At 35.2% G+C, this 18705-nt stretch overlaps 1 protein-coding gene across 1 annotated transcript in view; it reads left to right on the forward strand.

Moving 5' to 3' along the window:
• The window catches only part of IRAK4 (interleukin 1 receptor associated kinase 4), a 23675-nt gene extending 6957 nt beyond the window's left edge, over nucleotides 1–16718 (forward strand). Inside the window, exons 2-12 of the mRNA XM_008073772.2 lie at nucleotides 431–600; nucleotides 3253–3398; nucleotides 4236–4418; nucleotides 5323–5483; nucleotides 6360–6424; nucleotides 9746–9860; nucleotides 10269–10378; nucleotides 14218–14401; nucleotides 15223–15285; nucleotides 16270–16428; nucleotides 16550–16718. Of these exons, the coding sequence (XP_008071963.2) occupies nucleotides 440–600; nucleotides 3253–3398; nucleotides 4236–4418; nucleotides 5323–5483; nucleotides 6360–6424; nucleotides 9746–9860; nucleotides 10269–10378; nucleotides 14218–14401; nucleotides 15223–15285; nucleotides 16270–16428; nucleotides 16550–16585 (1383 nt within the window). The 5' untranslated portion in view covers nucleotides 431–439 and the 3' untranslated portion in view covers nucleotides 16586–16718. The remainder of the gene's footprint in view (nucleotides 1–430; nucleotides 601–3252; nucleotides 3399–4235; nucleotides 4419–5322; nucleotides 5484–6359; nucleotides 6425–9745; nucleotides 9861–10268; nucleotides 10379–14217; nucleotides 14402–15222; nucleotides 15286–16269; nucleotides 16429–16549) is intronic.
• The last annotated feature ends 1987 nt before the right edge of the window (nucleotides 16719–18705 follow it).

Below are 18705 nucleotides of genomic sequence, written 5' to 3' on the forward strand. Positions count from 1 at the left end.
CCGGACCCGCGGGCTCAGGCAATCCACTCACCTCAGCCTCCCAAAGGCGCGGGATTACAGGCTGAGCCACCGAGCCCGACTAAAAGTTTTTAAATTAATTTGATTTCTGAATGTGTTCACAGAAATTTTTCTGTAAAGTAAACTTTTTGCTCCTTTGTGTAAATTTCACTTGGAATATCAATGTCAGAAAAAAGTCCCCCAATTTTTATTGATATTTATAGATGGGAAAAGATAGCAAATCCAGAGTACAGTTGGAGAAATAATTACGATTTTAGCTTCTTCTTAGAATATCAACAACTTGACTTGTTCCTTTATTATGTATAATCAGTTGCCAACATTTCATATGATATTGTAAAGTATGATTTATAAGCTTACAGATGTCATCTCTAAAACTACTGTAAAATTTTAATGAGAAATTTCCATATTTTAGGAATAGAAGATGAACAAACCTATAACACCATCAACATATGTGCGCAGCCTCAATGTTGGACTAATTAGGAAACTGTCAGATTTTATTGATCCTCAAGAAGGATGGAAGAAGTTAGCTGTCGCTATTAAAAAACCATCTGGTGATGATAGATACAATCAGTTTCACATAAGGTAACATATAAAAAATTATTTTTCATTTTAAATTCTTACATCACAATCTGGAATGATTAATAGGTATAAGTATTGCCTAATGTTACTGTTTAGAAAGTGAACCTTTGATTGTGGAGGAGATGATGATAATAAGTAACCTGTTTTTTTGTTGTTTTTGTAATTTTTTCTTCATTCTCCAATATGTCAGCTGGGCTAATATGGTTATCTTGCAAATATGATTTGGGGTTAGAATCAAGATTCCTACCTTTGCTCTGGTTCTCTGTTTGGCAAACCAAGTATAGTTCACTCTGCCTCACCCTTCTTATTTCCATGTTGAAGGAATATAAAAATGTTGTAAAAATCTCTACTAAAAATCTGAAGGCTAAACTTCAAAGTGTGTGAATCTTTGATGCACTCTAACAATGTATTCTGAAAGTTTTTCAAATTGCCATTTTAAAGTTGTTACTTATAAAGTGTGTGCATCTATTTACAGAATTCTTAGATCTTAAGATTTTTCAGTGCTATCTTCAGATAGCAGGATTTTTCAGTGCTATCTTCAGCACTGAATTTTCAGTGGATTTTTCAGTGCTATCTTCAGATAATTTCAGCAGAATTTTTCAGTGCTATCTTCAGATAATTTCCATTTTCCCCTTTACTCATCTCTGTTTGATTTAGTGTAAAATCTCAGTGCAGATTTTATTTTTGTCAGTCATTGCAGTTAAACCTTATGTCAAAATTTGTCTGTGGTAGTAAGAGGAAAATAAATCTATTTGTATGATTTTCAGCTTTAACCTGATAAGGAACTCTTGTCTTTCTTATTGGCTTTGTCTTTCATGTTAGTCCTTCCAGTGAATGTTTCCTCATATGAAGGGTGAACATATTAAATCATTTGGAAGAAGCTTACATTTAAACCTTGTAAGCCAACTTAGAAAGATAGTTTGTTGATATTACTGTTAAAACTTGGAGGGTAATTGGGACAGGGGTGGTGAGAAGAAAAAGATCTTTTTTACAAAACTGTGCCAGAAAATAATCATTAAAAGAAAGTTAGAAAGTTACTGATTTGTAACCCCAATGAATAATTATTCACCCAAGATTCATCAGTGAGCCTAAAAGCATAAGGTGAAATACTGTTGATGAACAAGATATGCACAAGATTTTAAAGTATTATCCACCAATTATCTATGAATTCTGAAAAGAAGGAGAAAGGTACTTCTATAATGAAGAAATCTGGTGTGCCACCCTAACCAGGTGATTAAACTTTAGCATCACTAGTAATGGTTCAAAATGCCATTCTGTACCTCTGGACATGAGACAGTGGGAAGAGCATATTACCATGTATGAAGTGTTCTTACCAAAGATTTTAATTTGAATTTAATCATGAGAAACTAGTTAGACAAATCTAGAGTATGAGACATTCTACACGACATCTGGCCTATACTCTGAAATGCCCACAGAGTGAAAGAGAGCATGCCCATGTGACAAAACATTATCAAGTATATAATTGATGAATCTAGGTGAAGGGTAAGTGGTTGTTCACTGTATTATTTTTTCAACTTTTCTGTAAGTTTAAAATTTTTCAAAACGAAAACATTAGAAGAAAAACATAAAGGGGCTTAATTGATTAAGTTTTTAAGTATTACTTTTCAAAACTAAGTTTTTATTTTAAAGAAATGGAATGAAAACTAGTTCTGTGTTTGTTCATCAATTTAATTGAAATACAGTTAAGATCAAAGGAATAATTCCTTAATTTTATGTATATTCTATTTAATTAAACAGGCTGGTTTATTAAAAGTTATAAACTAGCATAGTTAAATCATATAAGAAGTAGTGTATCTTAGTAGATTGAGAACATACCCTATGTCAAGTGAAATCTGAATTTGGATCTCAACTTGGATACTTATTTATTGACTGTAGCTATGGGCTGGTTACTCTATCTCTCCAAGCCTGGTTTTCTCATTAGTAAATTAGTATGATAATCATAGTATCTTTAAATGAGCTCATATGTGTGCCTCCAACAGCACACTGAGTAAATGCTCAGTAAGTACCCAGTAATTCTTAACTTTTATCATCATCATCTTTGGCATTTTTTCTCATTCTGCCTACCCTTTCTGTCTCTGTAATTCCTACTGGTTCACTTACTGTTACTTTCCTTAAATAGGAGGTGCTATTGGCAAGACAAGGGTAGAGGGAGGAATCAATTCCTATTTTAATATGAACTCAGTGTATAAATGCTGTGATTTGAATGTGTCCCCCGAAGTTCATTTGTTGGGAATTTAATTTCTACTGCAACAGTGTTGAGAGGTGGTTTCTTTAAGAGGTGATTAGATCATGAGGGCTATATCCTTATGAATGGATTAATGTTATGATGTGAATGGGTTAGTTATCTTGGGAGCAGGTTCTTGATAAAAGGATGGGTTTGGCTCCCTTCCTCTGTCTCTCTCTCGCTCTCGTTCTCTCATTCGTGTGCTCTTTTGCCCTTCCACCCTTCCACCATGGAATGATGCAGCAAGAAGGCCCTTACCAGATACAACTCCTCGAACTTGGAATTCCAGAACCGTGAGCCAAATAAATGTTGATTGTTTATAAATTACTCAGTCTGTGGTATTCTGTTCTAGCAGCAAAAACAGACTAAGACAATCGACTAATTATGTTTCTCTGTGACTTGCTTTTAAGGAGATTCGAAGCATTACTTCAAACTGGAAAAAGTCCCACTTCTGAATTACTATTTGACTGGGGCACCACAAATTGTACAGTTGGTGATCTTGTGGATCTTTTGGTCCAAAATGAGTTGTTTGCTCCTGCGAGTCTTTTGCTCCCAGGTAAACTGAGTGTTGCCAGGGTGTCCACAATTAGGGTGGAAAAACAAACAGCAGAAATAGAAACATTTCTTCTTACTCTTACTTTTTTCTTATAGTAGATGAACCTTAAATTTGAGAGTTCCTTTTATTCTTTCAGCTCTCCTCAACTCTTTAAAAAATAATAATAATAACCAGACATAGGACACTATGGACTGCTGCTGAGGTGATGGAAGCTTCATGATTGAATTTGATCCTAATATTAGTTTTGTGCCAGTAGGAAGTTGAGCAGGATATAGTCTTTAGAAATCTAGCTTAAGCTATAAGAAAGTAATTATTCTATTGAGTTCTTGCCTTTTTTAAACCTTCAACTTCCATTCTGATGGAACTCTATGATCATTATCTTTTAAAATTGTATCCTAGTGTAGTAGTGTCTGGTTGCTGTCCTTATAACCTTACTGTTTTCCCTTTGATACCATCTACACCAGTGGTTCTCAACCTTTACTATGCATAAGAGTCACCTGAGTTCTTGTTAAACATGTAGATTCTTGGACTCTATTCCAGACCACTTAATCAGAATTCTGGAATTGGGTACAAGATCTGTGCTCTTGCATAAATGCTTCAGTGCCTCTGATATAGGTGACTCACAGACCACTGCTGAAAGCACTGCCTTACTCTCTCTACCCGTGTTTATCACAGCTTACATATTCTTACTAGGTAGTTTCTAGTGTGTGCTGTGAGAATATGGGACTGACCTGTAGAAATGGGAATAATGTGAAACGAACCAAGTTTCTAGTGTGACTTTTTCACAAACACTTTTTTCTTATAGAAGAACAACTTGTACCTTACTTCATTTGGCAGATGCTGTTCCCAAAATTGCTAATACTCTGCCTTCTAAAGAAGCTGTAACAGTTCAGCAGAAACAGATATCTTTATGCGGCAAAGATAGGACATCTGTGACACCTATGCAGAATCTTGAACAGAACTATACGCCACCTGATTCTTCAAGTTCAGATAATAAAAGTTTAGAAGTTAGTGATACACGTAAGTAACTTTTTTAGTACTCTCTACTAGTGGATTTGTTAAGACTGTCACTACTTTCTTTTTTTTTTCTTTCTTTTTCTTTTTTAGTTGGAATCTCACTGTCACCCAGACTGGAGTGCAGTGGCCGCTCCCGGCCATCGCAGCCTCGACCTGCTGGGCTCCGGTCATCCTTCCGCCTCAGCCTTCCAAGTAGCTGGAACTACAGGCGCCCACTACTACGCCTGGCTAATTTTTTTTATTTATTGTAGAGATGAGGTCTCGCCTGCCCAGGCAGGTCTCAAACCCGCGGGCTCAGGCAATCCACTCACCTCAGCCTCCCAAAGGCGCGGGATTACAGGCTGAGACACCGAGCCCGGCTCTGTCACTACTTTCAAATAACACCTTCTTTTGTTTGTACAGCAATCAGAGGCACAGGCACACTAGAAATAGTTCTTTTGTGGGCTTTCTATCTCTTGATTTAAGTACCATCTCCATTGTATAAATCAGTATTTTCAGTGATCAGAAGCAATTAGAAATGCAAACAACCAGAGAAGCAATGAAAAAAATAAGTAAATATTTACATAACTTGAAAGGGTCACTTTTTAAAAAGAAAATATGTTGCTAGAGTTTTGAATGGGTAGACTACACCCACCCAAATATGTAAATAGAATTTTGGGTGGGTGACTACAGTATTTGGTGGGCTGAATTGCCAAACACCTCTCAAGATAAAGCTTCAGATTTGTATTTTCAAAATGGTAAAACCCTCTTCTTTCTTGCCTGTTTATAAATATTTACAAATATTTAAAAATTTGCAAATATTATAAATATTTGCATGCATGTGAAATCTTCAAATGAGAAAATATTAGAGTTATTAAAACCAATTTCTTTCTTATTTAAGCACCTTTTTATTTTTCTGACATTATAGGTTTTCACAGTTTTTCTTTTTATGAATTGAAGAGCATCACAAATAACTTTGATGAAAGACCCATTTCTGTTGGTGGTAATAAAATGGGAGAGGGAGGATTTGGAGTTGTGTATAAAGGCTACGTGAACAACAGAACTGTGGCAGTGAAGAAGCTTGCAGCAGTAAGTTATATATGATGTTTGGGGGAATAAAAAGAATAAAAGAAAGAGTTGCTTTCTAGTGTACTGTATAATAGACTTGAAGTTAATCTTTAGGAAATATATTATTTCAGTATGTATATTCTTTAAGTAGACACCATTCCAGAATGGTAGTTCTGTTGAAAGCTATGAACCCTGTCCCCAGAAGAAAGTAGTTATGCACACATACATATGATCATACATATAATTGTGGGAGATTCACAAAATAGAATTGAGAATCCCTGCTCTACACAGTGCTTCATGTGTAGTCAGAATTTAAATGGTAAGATATGAGGAAATTTTTGTACAAATAACTTAGTTTATGTTACTTTTCCCATTTAAATATAAAGTTTGGGAAATATGTGTTAAGAAAAAAAGATTGAAAAATTTCTTATCTGTGTCCTTTTTGTTCCCATTTCTATTGAGGTGTTTACCTTTTACTTATTTATTTGTTGTATTCTAAACCTGTTCTATACTAAAAATATCAATCACTCCTTGTCATATATGTTGCAAATGCTTGTACAGGCTTTGATTTTCTTTTTACATTCAAATTTGCTTATTTTCTGTCTCACAGGATATTTTTTCAGAATTTTTATGCAGTGAAGTTTCATATTATTTCATTTTGTTCCTACAGTAATTCAGTGAGATTTATTTCTTTTTTTCATTTCACTAACCAGCCATGGACCTTGAGCAAATCAATAGTATTTCTAGATCTCAGTTGTTCTTTGTACTGGGAAGAATAATACCTTATTGTTCTTAAGAAAGGTAGATTACCCCATTGATCTCCTGAGCCCCCTTCCAGCTTTAAGAGCCTTGGAGTTATTGTAGTGTATTATATTGTATATTATTTTATTTTTTCAGATGGTTGACATTAGTACTGAAGAACTGAAACAACAATTTGATCAAGAAATAAAAGTAATGGCAAAGTAAGTGTTAATTTGTCAGTGTGGTATAGTGAAAAATAACAAGACAAGGAATAAGGAATCTGATTTCTTACCCAGAGTATGCTGTGAACTAGTGATATCTACAAATATATGAAATTAAAATAAAAGATTTAGATTGGAGAAATTAAAAATACTTTTGGCTCTACAGTTCTATGACTACATATACTAATATGCCCATTGATTAAACAGCTGTCAGTATTTTAAGATCACAACAGTTACATGGAATTTCAACTGTCTTCCATTATTATGTTTTGTGCTACCAGAATTCATGAGAGATCAATTGTAGCAATACTTTTTAAAAAACTGTTTAAAAAATAATAGGCCCTTAGGTATAAGTTAACACCTGTAAAGGAACTAGGAAAGTGTTATATACAAGGATGCTTAGAAGGTATTGACCCAGTATGTTGGGAAATTGTCAGCATCATTGGAAAGAGTAGGAGGAACAGGTCCAGAAATTCATTTTGATAATCATAGTGATTGACATCTGAGAGTGTGTGGTATGCCAAGCACTGTGTTAAGTACTTTATCGTCATCGTTGCATTTAACCCTCACAACAACTGTTAAAACCGTCCCCTGTCTATTTCTTTAACTGAGATTTAGAAACATTAAAACTTTAGAAACTTGTTCAAGGTTATAACCAGTAAGTATCAGAAATGAGATTGAAATGCAGATCTGTCTGATTACAGGACTTGAGCTTTTGGTCTGAATTCTGAAGGGACTTACCAAAAAATACCCATCTGCCGGGCTCGGTGGCTCAGCCTGTAATCCCGCGCCTTTGGGAGGCTGAGGTGAGTGGATTGCCTGAGCCCATGGGTTCGAGATCCACCTGGGCAGCGAGACCTCATCTCTACAATAAAAATCAAAAAATCAGCCAGGTGTGGTAGCGCATGCCTGTAATTCCGGCTACTCAGAAGGCTGAGGCGGAAGGATCCCAGAAGCCCAGCAGGCGAGGTTGCAGTGGCTGGCAGCAGCCACTGCACTCCAGTCTGGGCAGCCGAGTAAGACTCCAACTCAGGAAAAAAAAAAAAAAAATTATACCCATCAGACCTACTGCGATAAAACCTCAATTCTAGTTATTTAACCTCAAGAAAAAGTTAATAGACTGGAATTGATTCAGCACAGTAAAAATAATATACACTGTTAAAAAATCAAAACTTAGCCGGGCTCGGTGGCTCAGCCTGTAATCCCGCGCCTTTGGGAGGCTGAGGTGAGTGGATGGCCTGAGCCCGCGGGTTTGAGACCCGCCTGGGCAGGCGAGACCTCATCTCTACAATAAAAAAAAAAAAAATCAGCCGGGCGTGGTAACGCATGCCTGTAATTCCAGCTACTCGGAAGGCTGAGGCGGAAGGATCGCCGGAGCCCAGCAGGCGAGGCTGCGGTGGCCGGGAGCGGCCACTGCACTCCAGTCTGGGCGACAGAGTGAGACTCCAATTCAAAAAAAAAAATCAAAACTTTTTTTTAGAATTTATCTTCCCCACTCCTACCCCAACTCTTTAATCATAAAAATAACTTATTAAAGTAGATAATCTGAGAAATACAGGAAAATATTATTAAATAATGAAAACCATCTCTCAAATATATCACTCAGAGATAACCACTGCTAATATATTTACGTACTTGTTTCATGATATGTGTCCCATTTTCCCCATGTCATTAAAAATGATTTGAAAGCATTTTAAATTATTGTACAACATCCTAGCATATGTGAGAATCATATTTTATTTATCCATTACTCTACTAGATTTGTCACTAATTTTCAATATTACAAATTAAAGCTTCTTTAAATCTCTTTGTACATAAATCTTTAAATGCATTTCTACTTATTTCATTAATATAAATTTCTGCACAAAGGCAGGAACAACTGACACTGGCACTATTTGCAGGAGGAGGGAAGTAGTGGGCATAAAAGGCACAACATTGTATATCATGTCCACTACTGGGAGGAGAGAGGGCTTGCTAGAAGCCCAAACCTCACCCGCATGCAATTTACTTTTGTAGCAAATCCTCATGTGAACCCCAACAACTCTACAATAAAAATGTTTTACAAAGATAAAGTTCTAGAAGAAGAATTTCTAGGTAGGAATGTAGGTAGGAATAAAAGAACTTTTTAAAGACTTTCTAAATATATGTTCAAATAGCTTTATAGATAAGTTACGGTAATTTATATTTCTACCAACAGTGTATTACAATTTCAGATTTCACTGATTTTTCAGATTTCTTTGCTACCACTGAATACTGTTACTAGTTTTTAATAAGTGCCAATCTCTTGGCCAAGTCTTAACTCTGTATTCATTAGTTTTCTCATTTATAAAATGGGATAATAATGCTTCATTAACTTACAGTATAAATTCAGCAAATGTTAACGATTCGTGTTTAAAATTTGTCAGTTTGGTAGAAAATGGAACACTTATTGCTTTCATGTGCACTTCTTAAAATCTTTGTGAGGGTAGAAGAACTCTGATTTGATATAATGAAATGCTAGAATTGTGGATCACTTTGAATGAACAAAATGAATAAACACTTGAATAAAACACTTACCATGTGCCAGGTATGTTTCCAGGTTCTCACATACATATTTTCTCCTTTAATTCTCTCAGCATTCATAGTACATAAAAGGTACTATTTTCTTCATTTAGCAGAAAAAGGAGCTGAGGCTCACGGAAGTATTAACCTGTCATAGGTTGCATATCCAGGAGGTGGCAGAGCTAGACTTTAAACTTAGGACTTTGAACTCTGAGCCCTGCTTTCTTTCTGCTGTATCACAGATGACTATAGCTTTGTATAGTACAAGTCTCTTTAGCTTTAATACTCTCACATATATAAACTCAAATTAAGTTATTAATAATTTGATGTGATTAAATATTGGAAATGTATAAATTAGATGTGAATAAAGATCCTATCTGTAAGTCAGTGCTTTGAGTGCTAGAGATTCTTGAAAGTATTAGCATAAAAGTTTCAACAGACATCTTGAGATCTTGTTTATGCCATCATAAAAAATTGGGTTAAACATAATCCTAGTACTTAGTCAAACTATTACAAATTTTAAAAATCTGAATTATTTACCTTTTATTATAAAATAGAAGTTTTTCTTCTAATGTTGATCAATGTTGACTGAAAAGAATCACAGAATATTATAAACAGTTGTAATATACACATATAAACATATGACAACTAATATGTAACAAACTGTTTTCTTGCTCTCTTTTATATTAACATTTTAAATAGAATAACTTCCAACTTAAAGCTGAATATGCCAATACTTGTTATGATAATTTTGCTTGGAAAATTATTTATTTATCACAGGTGTCAACATGAAAACTTAGTAGAACTACTTGGTTTCTCGAGTGATGGAGATGACCTCTGCTTAGTATATGTTTACATGCCCAATGGTTCATTGCTAGACAGACTGTCTTGCTCGGTAAGATGTTTATTCATCAGGTTGTTTGACTTTCTGTTTATTTATTGGAATACTAATGTTTACTTTGTGGCTAGATCGTTTAAACCACATTAAACTTAATATTTTCCTGCTCTATGAAAATTGTACAGTTGATATAGAAACAGTTGTGATTGTTACTCTCTTAAGTGACCATCTAAAATGTAAAATTAACAGTCAAGGCTAGACTATGAAGATGCTTTTATATACTTTTATCTTCAAATAAGAAATGATAACAGTCATTTGATCTTATTTATTTTTTAACAATTTTGAAAAGTAGTTCTAACTCTTAGTGCTATAATATCATCTTCATTGTTGCCTAGAAAAATATTCTGTCATAATTTTCTATAGATTTTATCTTTTTTTAAAAAAATTGGTTTATTTCTTCTTAAGGATGGTACTCCACCACTTTCTTGGCACATGAGATGCAAGATTGCTCAAGGTGCAGCTAATGGCATCAATTTTCTACATGAGAACCACCATATTCATAGAGATATTAAAAGGTAAATGCTACTGTTAAAATGCTTTCAGAAAGCCATCTTTAAAGAATAATTTGCTGTCATTCTTTTTTTTTCTTTTTTTAAAAAATGTATTATAAAATAATAGACATGGTGACTTGTTGTGTGGCCCAGGATGGTCTTGAGCTCCTCGCAATCCTTCCTTCTTGGCTTCCCAAAGTACTGTGATTGCAGGTATGAGCCACAGCTCCTGGCCTGCTGTCACTCTTTCTATTCACTATTCACATGCATGTCTTAACCTAGGGCATCTGGACTTCTTTCCCCATCACTCCATGAAAACTCTTCTCACTAAGGTCATCTATCATCTCCTTTTTTCCAAACCCAGTGGCCTATTTTCAGTACTCATTCTACCTGACCATTGTTTTATTTTGCTTTAATAACATGTTATTCTGTTTTTTCTGACCACTTTTTGCCTTGTAAAGACTAGTTTTTTCTTTGTTTCTGGATCACCACTCTTTTCTGAATCACCTTCATCCTCCCCGAGTACTTTTCAATACTCTGCCTTCTTGTGTATTTATCTAGTTAAATATTTGCCTACTATATGCTAGGCACTGTAGATGACAGAGTTAGCAAAAGTATCATATACAGAGCTTAATATCAATCAAATAATCACAAAATAATAAAAAATATAATAATAATAATAATAATAGAATGTTAGTGTATAGTGTAGTATATAGGAATAATATAAAGAGGGGTTCCCAAGAAAATGAAATTTCCACAGCAATCCAAAGAATGAGCAGACAATAATTAGACACAATTTGAAGACAGCTATAGAAGATAGGGAGAAAAACATTCTAGGCAGAAGGAACTGCATTTGTAAGACCAATTGTAAAAGGAAATATTACAGGATAATAAATTACAAGAAATGTATGCAGTTTGATTGATGTACCAAAAGTGAAAGGCTGATAGATGGGAGATAAAACTATGGAGATGGGCATGGAGCGAAGTCTTGTAGGTCCTAATAGACCAAGGTAAGGTCTTTAGTTTTATCATAGGTGTAAGCGGGTTCTGTTGAAAATTTTAAGTAGGAATGTGGCATCATGTTTAAGTTTTGCAAAGATAGTTTTGACTCCAATGTAGAGGACAGTTTGTAGGAAGAAGTAGTTAGTAGGCTATCATAGAAGTCTTGGTGGTGGCAGTTCATATGAAGAGAGGTGAGTAGATTTGAGAGATTACAATGGCAAGACCTGCTTAGAAGGAACCAGGGAGACAGAAGTATCTGAAATAACTCCTGGAATTACTGTATCCAGACTTGTATTCTGGAATGATTGTGGCATGATTCCTTTATATAGAATGAATTGAAAGACAACCAGGTTTGGCTGGCATTAGAAGAGTGACTGAAAATGTGAGTTCTCTTTTTTACATGTTGTATTTGAGGTTCTTTTAAGATATGGAGGTAGAGACATTAAACAGACTATAATACTGAGATATGGATCTAAACGTAGGTGAGCTGAAGATGTAAATGTATATACTACTTGCCTACAGGTGATAATTAAAATGACTGCATTCACATAAGGAGAAATGCAGATTACAAAAAGGTCCCAAGATTAAGTCCTGAGGAACCCTAAGACTTGATGACCAGGTAGAAGAGAAGGATGCCCCCACCAAGAAAAATCTAAGAAAACATACACAAAAAGATAAGATGAAAACCAGGAGAGTGTGGCATCCCTGAGAATAAGGAAAGTGTTTCATAAGAGGGAGTAGTCAAAAGAGTAAAGTACTTTAATCATCAGGTTAACATCACAAAGGTCATCAGTGACTGTATGAAGATCTATTTTGTGCAGTAATTGGGTTGGAAGTCAGGTAGTAGTTGAGGAGAGAGTGGGAGCTAAAGAATTGAGATATGAGTATAGACAAGTCTTTAAAGATATTTTACTAGGGAGTAGTGATAGCTAGGAACAGGTATGTCATTCAGGAAACATTTTTTAAGATAGCAGAGACTACAGCATGCTTATGTACTTATGAGAAGGATGCAGATAAGTGGAAGAAGATGCAATAGAACCAAGAAGTGAGGTAGTGTATAGAGTAAGGTTCCTGAGAATATAGGAAGCAGGCCAAGCAGACGGACTGACCTTAGATAAGAAGAGACACCCCCTTCTATCCCTTATGTGTCGGTATTCTCTAGTGTTCTTACTTCATTGTCTCTTCCATTCTCCCTACATGTTCTCGCTGAGTGATTTCATGCTGACTTCATCTACTATCATGTTTGTGGGTGACTCTCAAATCTATATTATCAGCTTCCAGTTCTGTATTTTCAGGATCTCCGTACCAAACACTTCATCTAGATGTCCCACAGAAGCCTCTAAGTCAACAAGTCAGAAATCAAACTCATCATCTCTTCAAACCCAAAGTCTTCTTGTATTTCCTTTCTGATCATATGAAGTCACTGTTCATTCTCTCTCCCAAACTGAAGACTTTCCCATTCCCTATATCGTGCTAATTACAAAGTTTTGTTGACTAAGCCTCAAAGTTTGCACTTCCCATTCATCTCCATTGTTGTGACTCTGTTTAGGCCTTCATTATCTCTCATTTGCTTTATTATAAACCTACCCAGTCAACCTAACATCAATTTGTATCAATTCTCATCTATTCACTATAACACTGCCAGGTTATAATCCTAAAATTCAAGTCTGATAACATCCATTTCCTATTACGAAAACGTTAGCAGGTATACAGTTGCTCACAAGATAAAGTTCAAATTATTTACATGTTCTGTGGATACTAGTTTCTTGAAACCTATCAGATATACTTTCATGTTTTTAATCAATATGTCTGTTACTCTATTTGCTTGAAAGGCCTTTCTTTTCTTCATTTCTTTTCTTCAGTTTTCACTTTTTCTTTGGAATTTTTCCCAGTTCTTCCAGGCACATACATAGTGATTCTCTCAGCATTTTGTACCTAATATTACCACTGTGTTTTTAAAAAATTATTTATATACCTTTTCACAGACATGATTTTAATATTCCCCCGTGAGCTTAAATACTATAAAACAAAGGGAATTCTCAATAAGGTTTTGTTTAATGAAAGTATGAATCTATAAATGAATGCATATAATGACTGGAAGTCTTTTAGTCATATTATTTTCTCTTCAAAAGATTTCAGATGGTAAAGAAAATAAAGAAATAAATAACAGATTTTGGTTGGAAATTTGTTTTTAAGTGAATTGAGAAATGTTAAGAAAGGAATGAATAAAGGTGTTTTGAAAGATTTTGTAGGATGTTACCTTCTAATAAATTTGTAGAATAATGAAACTACTAGTGTAGTCTGTTGTATTTCATTTTTATTTTCCTAAAATTTTTTCTTAAGAAACAAAAAGAAGGCCAGGCTTGGTGGCTCAGCCTGTAATCCCAGCACTTTGGGAGGCCGAGGCGAGTGGATTGCTTGAGCCCTCAGTTCGAGACCAGCCCAGGCAACTTGGTGAGACCTCATCTCTACAATAAATCAAAAATTAGCTGGGCATGGTAGTGCACGCCTGTAGTTCCGGCTACTTGGAAGGCTGAGGTGGAAGAATCGCCGGAGCCCAGCAGGTCGATGCTGGGGTGGCTGTGAGCGTGCCACTGTACTCCAGGCTGGGCGATAGAGTGAGACTCCAACTCAAAAAAAAAAAAAAGAAAGAAACAAAAAGAAGGCAATCATTTCTCTTTAACTGTAATCTGAGTTCTAGATTTATTTCCATAAATTTCAGGCTTTTATGATGCATACTATAAAATTGTATACTTTGTAAACATATGTGTACATACATGTATGCATATTTACATACATGCATACCGTTTGGCTTCCTTGGTGAAAAAGAAAACATTTTTTCAAACTTTACATTTTTTCAGTGCAAATATCTTATTGGATGAAGCCTTTACTGCCAAAATATCTGACTTTGGGCTTGCACGGGCTTCTGAAAAGTTTTCCCAGACAGTCATGACTAGCAGAATTGTGGGAACAACAGCTTACATGGCGCCTGAAGCTTTGCGAGGAGAAATAACATCCAAATCTGACATTTACAGCTTTGGTGTGGTAAGTTCTGTGTACATAATTAGCAACAATAATCATTCTGTTATAACTTTGAAATTGAAATGGAATATTATTTAATACACTGGTTTTGATTAGTTTTCTTATGTAATGATGTGAAATGTTCACATTAACCTCTGGTTGCACCACAAAGTTTATAAAAATATCTCCTAATGTGTAAAACTTTTGAGTTGATTTTTAAAATTACTGCAAAAAATTAATTTTCTTGTCATCTCTACTTATGAATTAGCATGACACCTAATGCCTTGAGTCATGTCATGCAGTAGATCTCACATGTTTTTAGCATTTTCTAATCTACCAATCTGTTCCCAATAACTTTTAAGACAGAGTAAGGGATAGGTGTAGGTGGTTAGAGAAACTGGGGACTTTTTTTCATCTTATTTTTTCATTCCTGTTTCACATGTGAAAATTTAACTTCTTAGCACTGTGACGTTGAGGCACAGAGTTGTAGAATATGCCTATTATTTAGAAAATAATATTCTCCTAGACCCAGAGAAAATTATTTTTATTTTCCTGCCTTGCAGGAAAAGGATTGGCAATCCCTAGAACACGTGTGTATTGCTGATTCTTTAGTAAGTTGCTACTACAAAAGAACTGCTTATGAGTATGGTGTGGTCCAAGGTATCCCTGAGGGAAAGGTGGTGAGAAATACCCAGAGCTCATGTTCCTTCTGCTTTAGTACCTAACAGAAATATATGCCTTGTATGGAAATGATTAGTCACATTTCATAATTAAGATCCATATTCCTTCTAATTTCTATGTGTTGTCTCATGTATTATATTAATGGTTTTTTTCTGTTTCCATAGGTTTTACTAGAAATAATAACTGGACTTCCAGCTGTGGATGAACACCGCGAACCTCAATTATTGGTAACTGAAAGATTTAGTTTTTTTCCAATCCTCTTCTCTTTGCATTTATAGTCTAAATTTATTTGTATATGTTTGGCATCTAGAACTGACATTTTCTTTTTTTTTTTTGAGTTGGAGTCTCACTTGGTCGCCCAGACTGGAGTGCAGTGGCCGCTTCCGGCCACCACAGCCGCGGCTGCTGGGCTCCAGCGATCCTTCCGCCTCAGCTTTCCGAGTAGCCGGAATTACAGGCATGCGCTACCACGCCTGGCTGATTTTTTTTTTTATTTATTGTAAAGATGAGGTCTCGCTGCCCAGGGACATTTTCTACTGGCAGTCTTTCCACTGGCAATTACATGGTAGCATATGGAAAGAGCACTAAATATTTCTAATCTCAGCCCTCCCATGAAGTATCCTTGAAGCCTAGAAAAGTCACTTGTTTGTTCTTTGTTCTAGTTTCTTTACAGTTAAAGTGGAGATATAAATAAATAAATATATGCACATGTACACAGTTATATGTCACTTAATGACAGGTATACATTCTAAGACATGCATTGTTAGACAGTCTCATTTTTATGCAAACATTATAGAGTGTACTTACACAAACCTTGATAATATAGTCTACTATACACCTGTGAGCCTGTACAGCATGTTAGTATACTGAATACTGTAAGTAATTATAACACAATGCAAGTATTTGTGTGTCTAAACATATCTGCACATAGAAAATGTACAGTAAAAATTTGGTATTCTAATCTGATAGGAACATCATCATATATGCAGGTAGTCATTGACCAAAACATCATTTTGCAGCACATGATTGTATTTATTTATTTCGGATTTGCCCTGTATTACTTCAATTCTTAATAAGGTTATAAAAGAAGATAGTAAGGTAAGAGTACATATTAGTACAAAATAGATGAATTTAAATAATTAAAATTTAATTTCTAATTTATTTTTATTTTATTCTAAGCTTTTAAAAAAGTTTTAACACTCATTTTAAAGCTAGATATTAAAGAGGAAATTGAAGATGAAGAGAAAACAATTGAAGATTATATTGATATGAAGATGACTGATGCTGATTCCACTTCAGTTGAAGCTATGTACTCTGTTGCTAGTCAATGTCTGCATGAAAAAAAAAATAAGAGACCAGACATAAAGAAGGTATTAAGTTTATACTTTTACTTACTGTGAAGGGGATAGGGTTTGTCTTTTTTTTTCCCCAAGTATACATTTTAAAGCAAATGTGTAATGTTATCCTTTGTTTATTCTTTCTTATTAAAAGGTTCAACAGCTGCTGCAAGAGATTACAGCTTCTTAAAACTTTGGAATAGACTCTTGACTTTTTATGTATAGCTATCTAAGCCATTTTTTAAACGAATTCTTTTCTAAACATTCTTCTTTACCTTTAACAAAGCAGGCTAGTATAGCGCAGTGATTATTAAAGCATGAGTCAAATCTCTCACGTATAGAACATATAAAAGTAGAACCACCCTATCAATACTTAGCCCTACCTACTTAGTATCATCCTCAGTTCTTGCATTAATCCCTGAGACATCTTCTTTGAACTTAAACAGTTTGAAAACTACAGAATTAGCAAAAAGAGTACTAGGCTACAGGGTGCAAAGACCATGATTTGAAGCTCTGCTGACCCCACCACTAATTTTCTGTAAAGCTTTGGGCAAACTTTTAGCTGCTGTGAGCCTTGGATTTGTCACCTATAACTTTGGACTAATATCTGTTGTACCTGAGAGGTAGTCATGAAAAAGTACATAATGCAGAATATATATACAAGCACTTTGGAAATTGTAAAGTGATATAAAATTTAGTTTAGAGAGGTAATTATAAAATCCTATTATAGTCATATGTATATGGGATCATGTTTACAGTATGCTATTTTAAGCAATAATTCATCACAAACCAATATCCCCTGATGATACTCTCAAGATGATAGGGTCATTGTAGATTGTTCAAGGAATGTTGCAGATACAATTAAGGTCCCTAATCTACTGACTATCAAAAGGGAGTCTGTGGAATAGGCCTGACTCAATCAGGTGAACTCTTACAAGAAGGTGGAGAGATTCTTCTGCAGACCTTGAAGTAAGTACCATGTTGTAAGGGGGCCACATTGGCTAAAACTGAAGGGTAGTCTTCAGATGAGAGCTACCCTCCAGCTGTCAGCCAGCAGGAAAAACAAATAGGACCTCAGTGGGACAACCACTGAATTCTGCTAACAACCTGAATGGACTTAGAAGAATACTTTGGGTGATATCCACGGCCCAACTGACACCTAGATTTCAGCTTTGTGAGACCCTCAGTATAAGAGCCAATCTGAGCTGTGCCAGGACTTCTGACGTTTGCAACTATGAGATAATAAATGGGTTGCCCTAAGCACTAAGTTTGTGGTAATTATTATGCAGCAATAGAAAATGAAAACAGATACATGGTTATCCTGTGATGATTTCCCATACTTACCTTAGGTTAAGAAACAGCTTCTTAGATATGACACTAAAAGCACAGGCAACCAAATAACAATAATGATGATGTTGATGCAGGGGGAGGGGAACAAGCTAGACTTGATTTAAAATGTTACATGTTAAAGAGCATCAAGAAAATAAAAAGTTCACAGAATGGTATATTAATAAATCACATGTGTGACAAGAATCTACTATAAAGCACTCTCACAAACTCAAAAATAAACATAACAAATAATCCAATTAAAAAGTAGTTTAAGGATCTGAACAGAAATTTCTCAAAGGAAGATATGGTCAATAAGCACACAAAATGATGTTCAACATCATTAGTCTTAAGAGAAATGTAAATCAAAACCACAATGAGATACCTCTTTACACTCATTAGGATGTCTGTAATAAATTAAAAAATAACAAAAGTGTTGGTGAAGATGTGGAGAAATCAGAACTCTTGTGCTTGCTGATGGGAATATAAATGGTACAGCTGCTATAGAAAAGTTTGGTAGTTCCTCAAAACGTTAAACATGAAATTAACATACGATACAGCAAACAGACCAACAATGTGTTTGCCTGCTCACAGCTTCTTCTAGAGCTGGCAGTTGCCCCCATGGAAATAGTGGCTCCCAGTTGCTGGGTTCATTTCTTTATTTTTATCTTCTCCCAGATCTTGGTCCAATACAGTATTTTTTTACTTAGTGCTATGATGCCTTCAAACAGGAGAAATGATGCCTCAGGAGGTTAGATCTGAATTACCCCATCCACTCCCAGTGAAAGCAAGTCACCTGGTTTCACTTTGTGTAGGTACGATTCTGAAGTTTTTTTCTTGGCTTCCTGATTTTCTACTTCTCTATTCTTTCTGAATGCTTTTCTCCTTCCTACACTGTTAACACTGATGATTCTATCCTACATACTTATCTCGTTTCTCTAGACATATTTATCTTGTCCAGTTGTAGAGTTTCAAATATCATCC

Source organism: Carlito syrichta, unplaced genomic scaffold (genome assembly GCF_000164805.1).
Source record: "Carlito syrichta isolate Samal-C Ts95f unplaced genomic scaffold, Tarsius_syrichta-2.0.1 Scaffold316102, whole genome shotgun sequence".
Taxonomy (NCBI): Eukaryota; Metazoa; Chordata; class Mammalia; order Primates; family Tarsiidae; genus Carlito; species Carlito syrichta.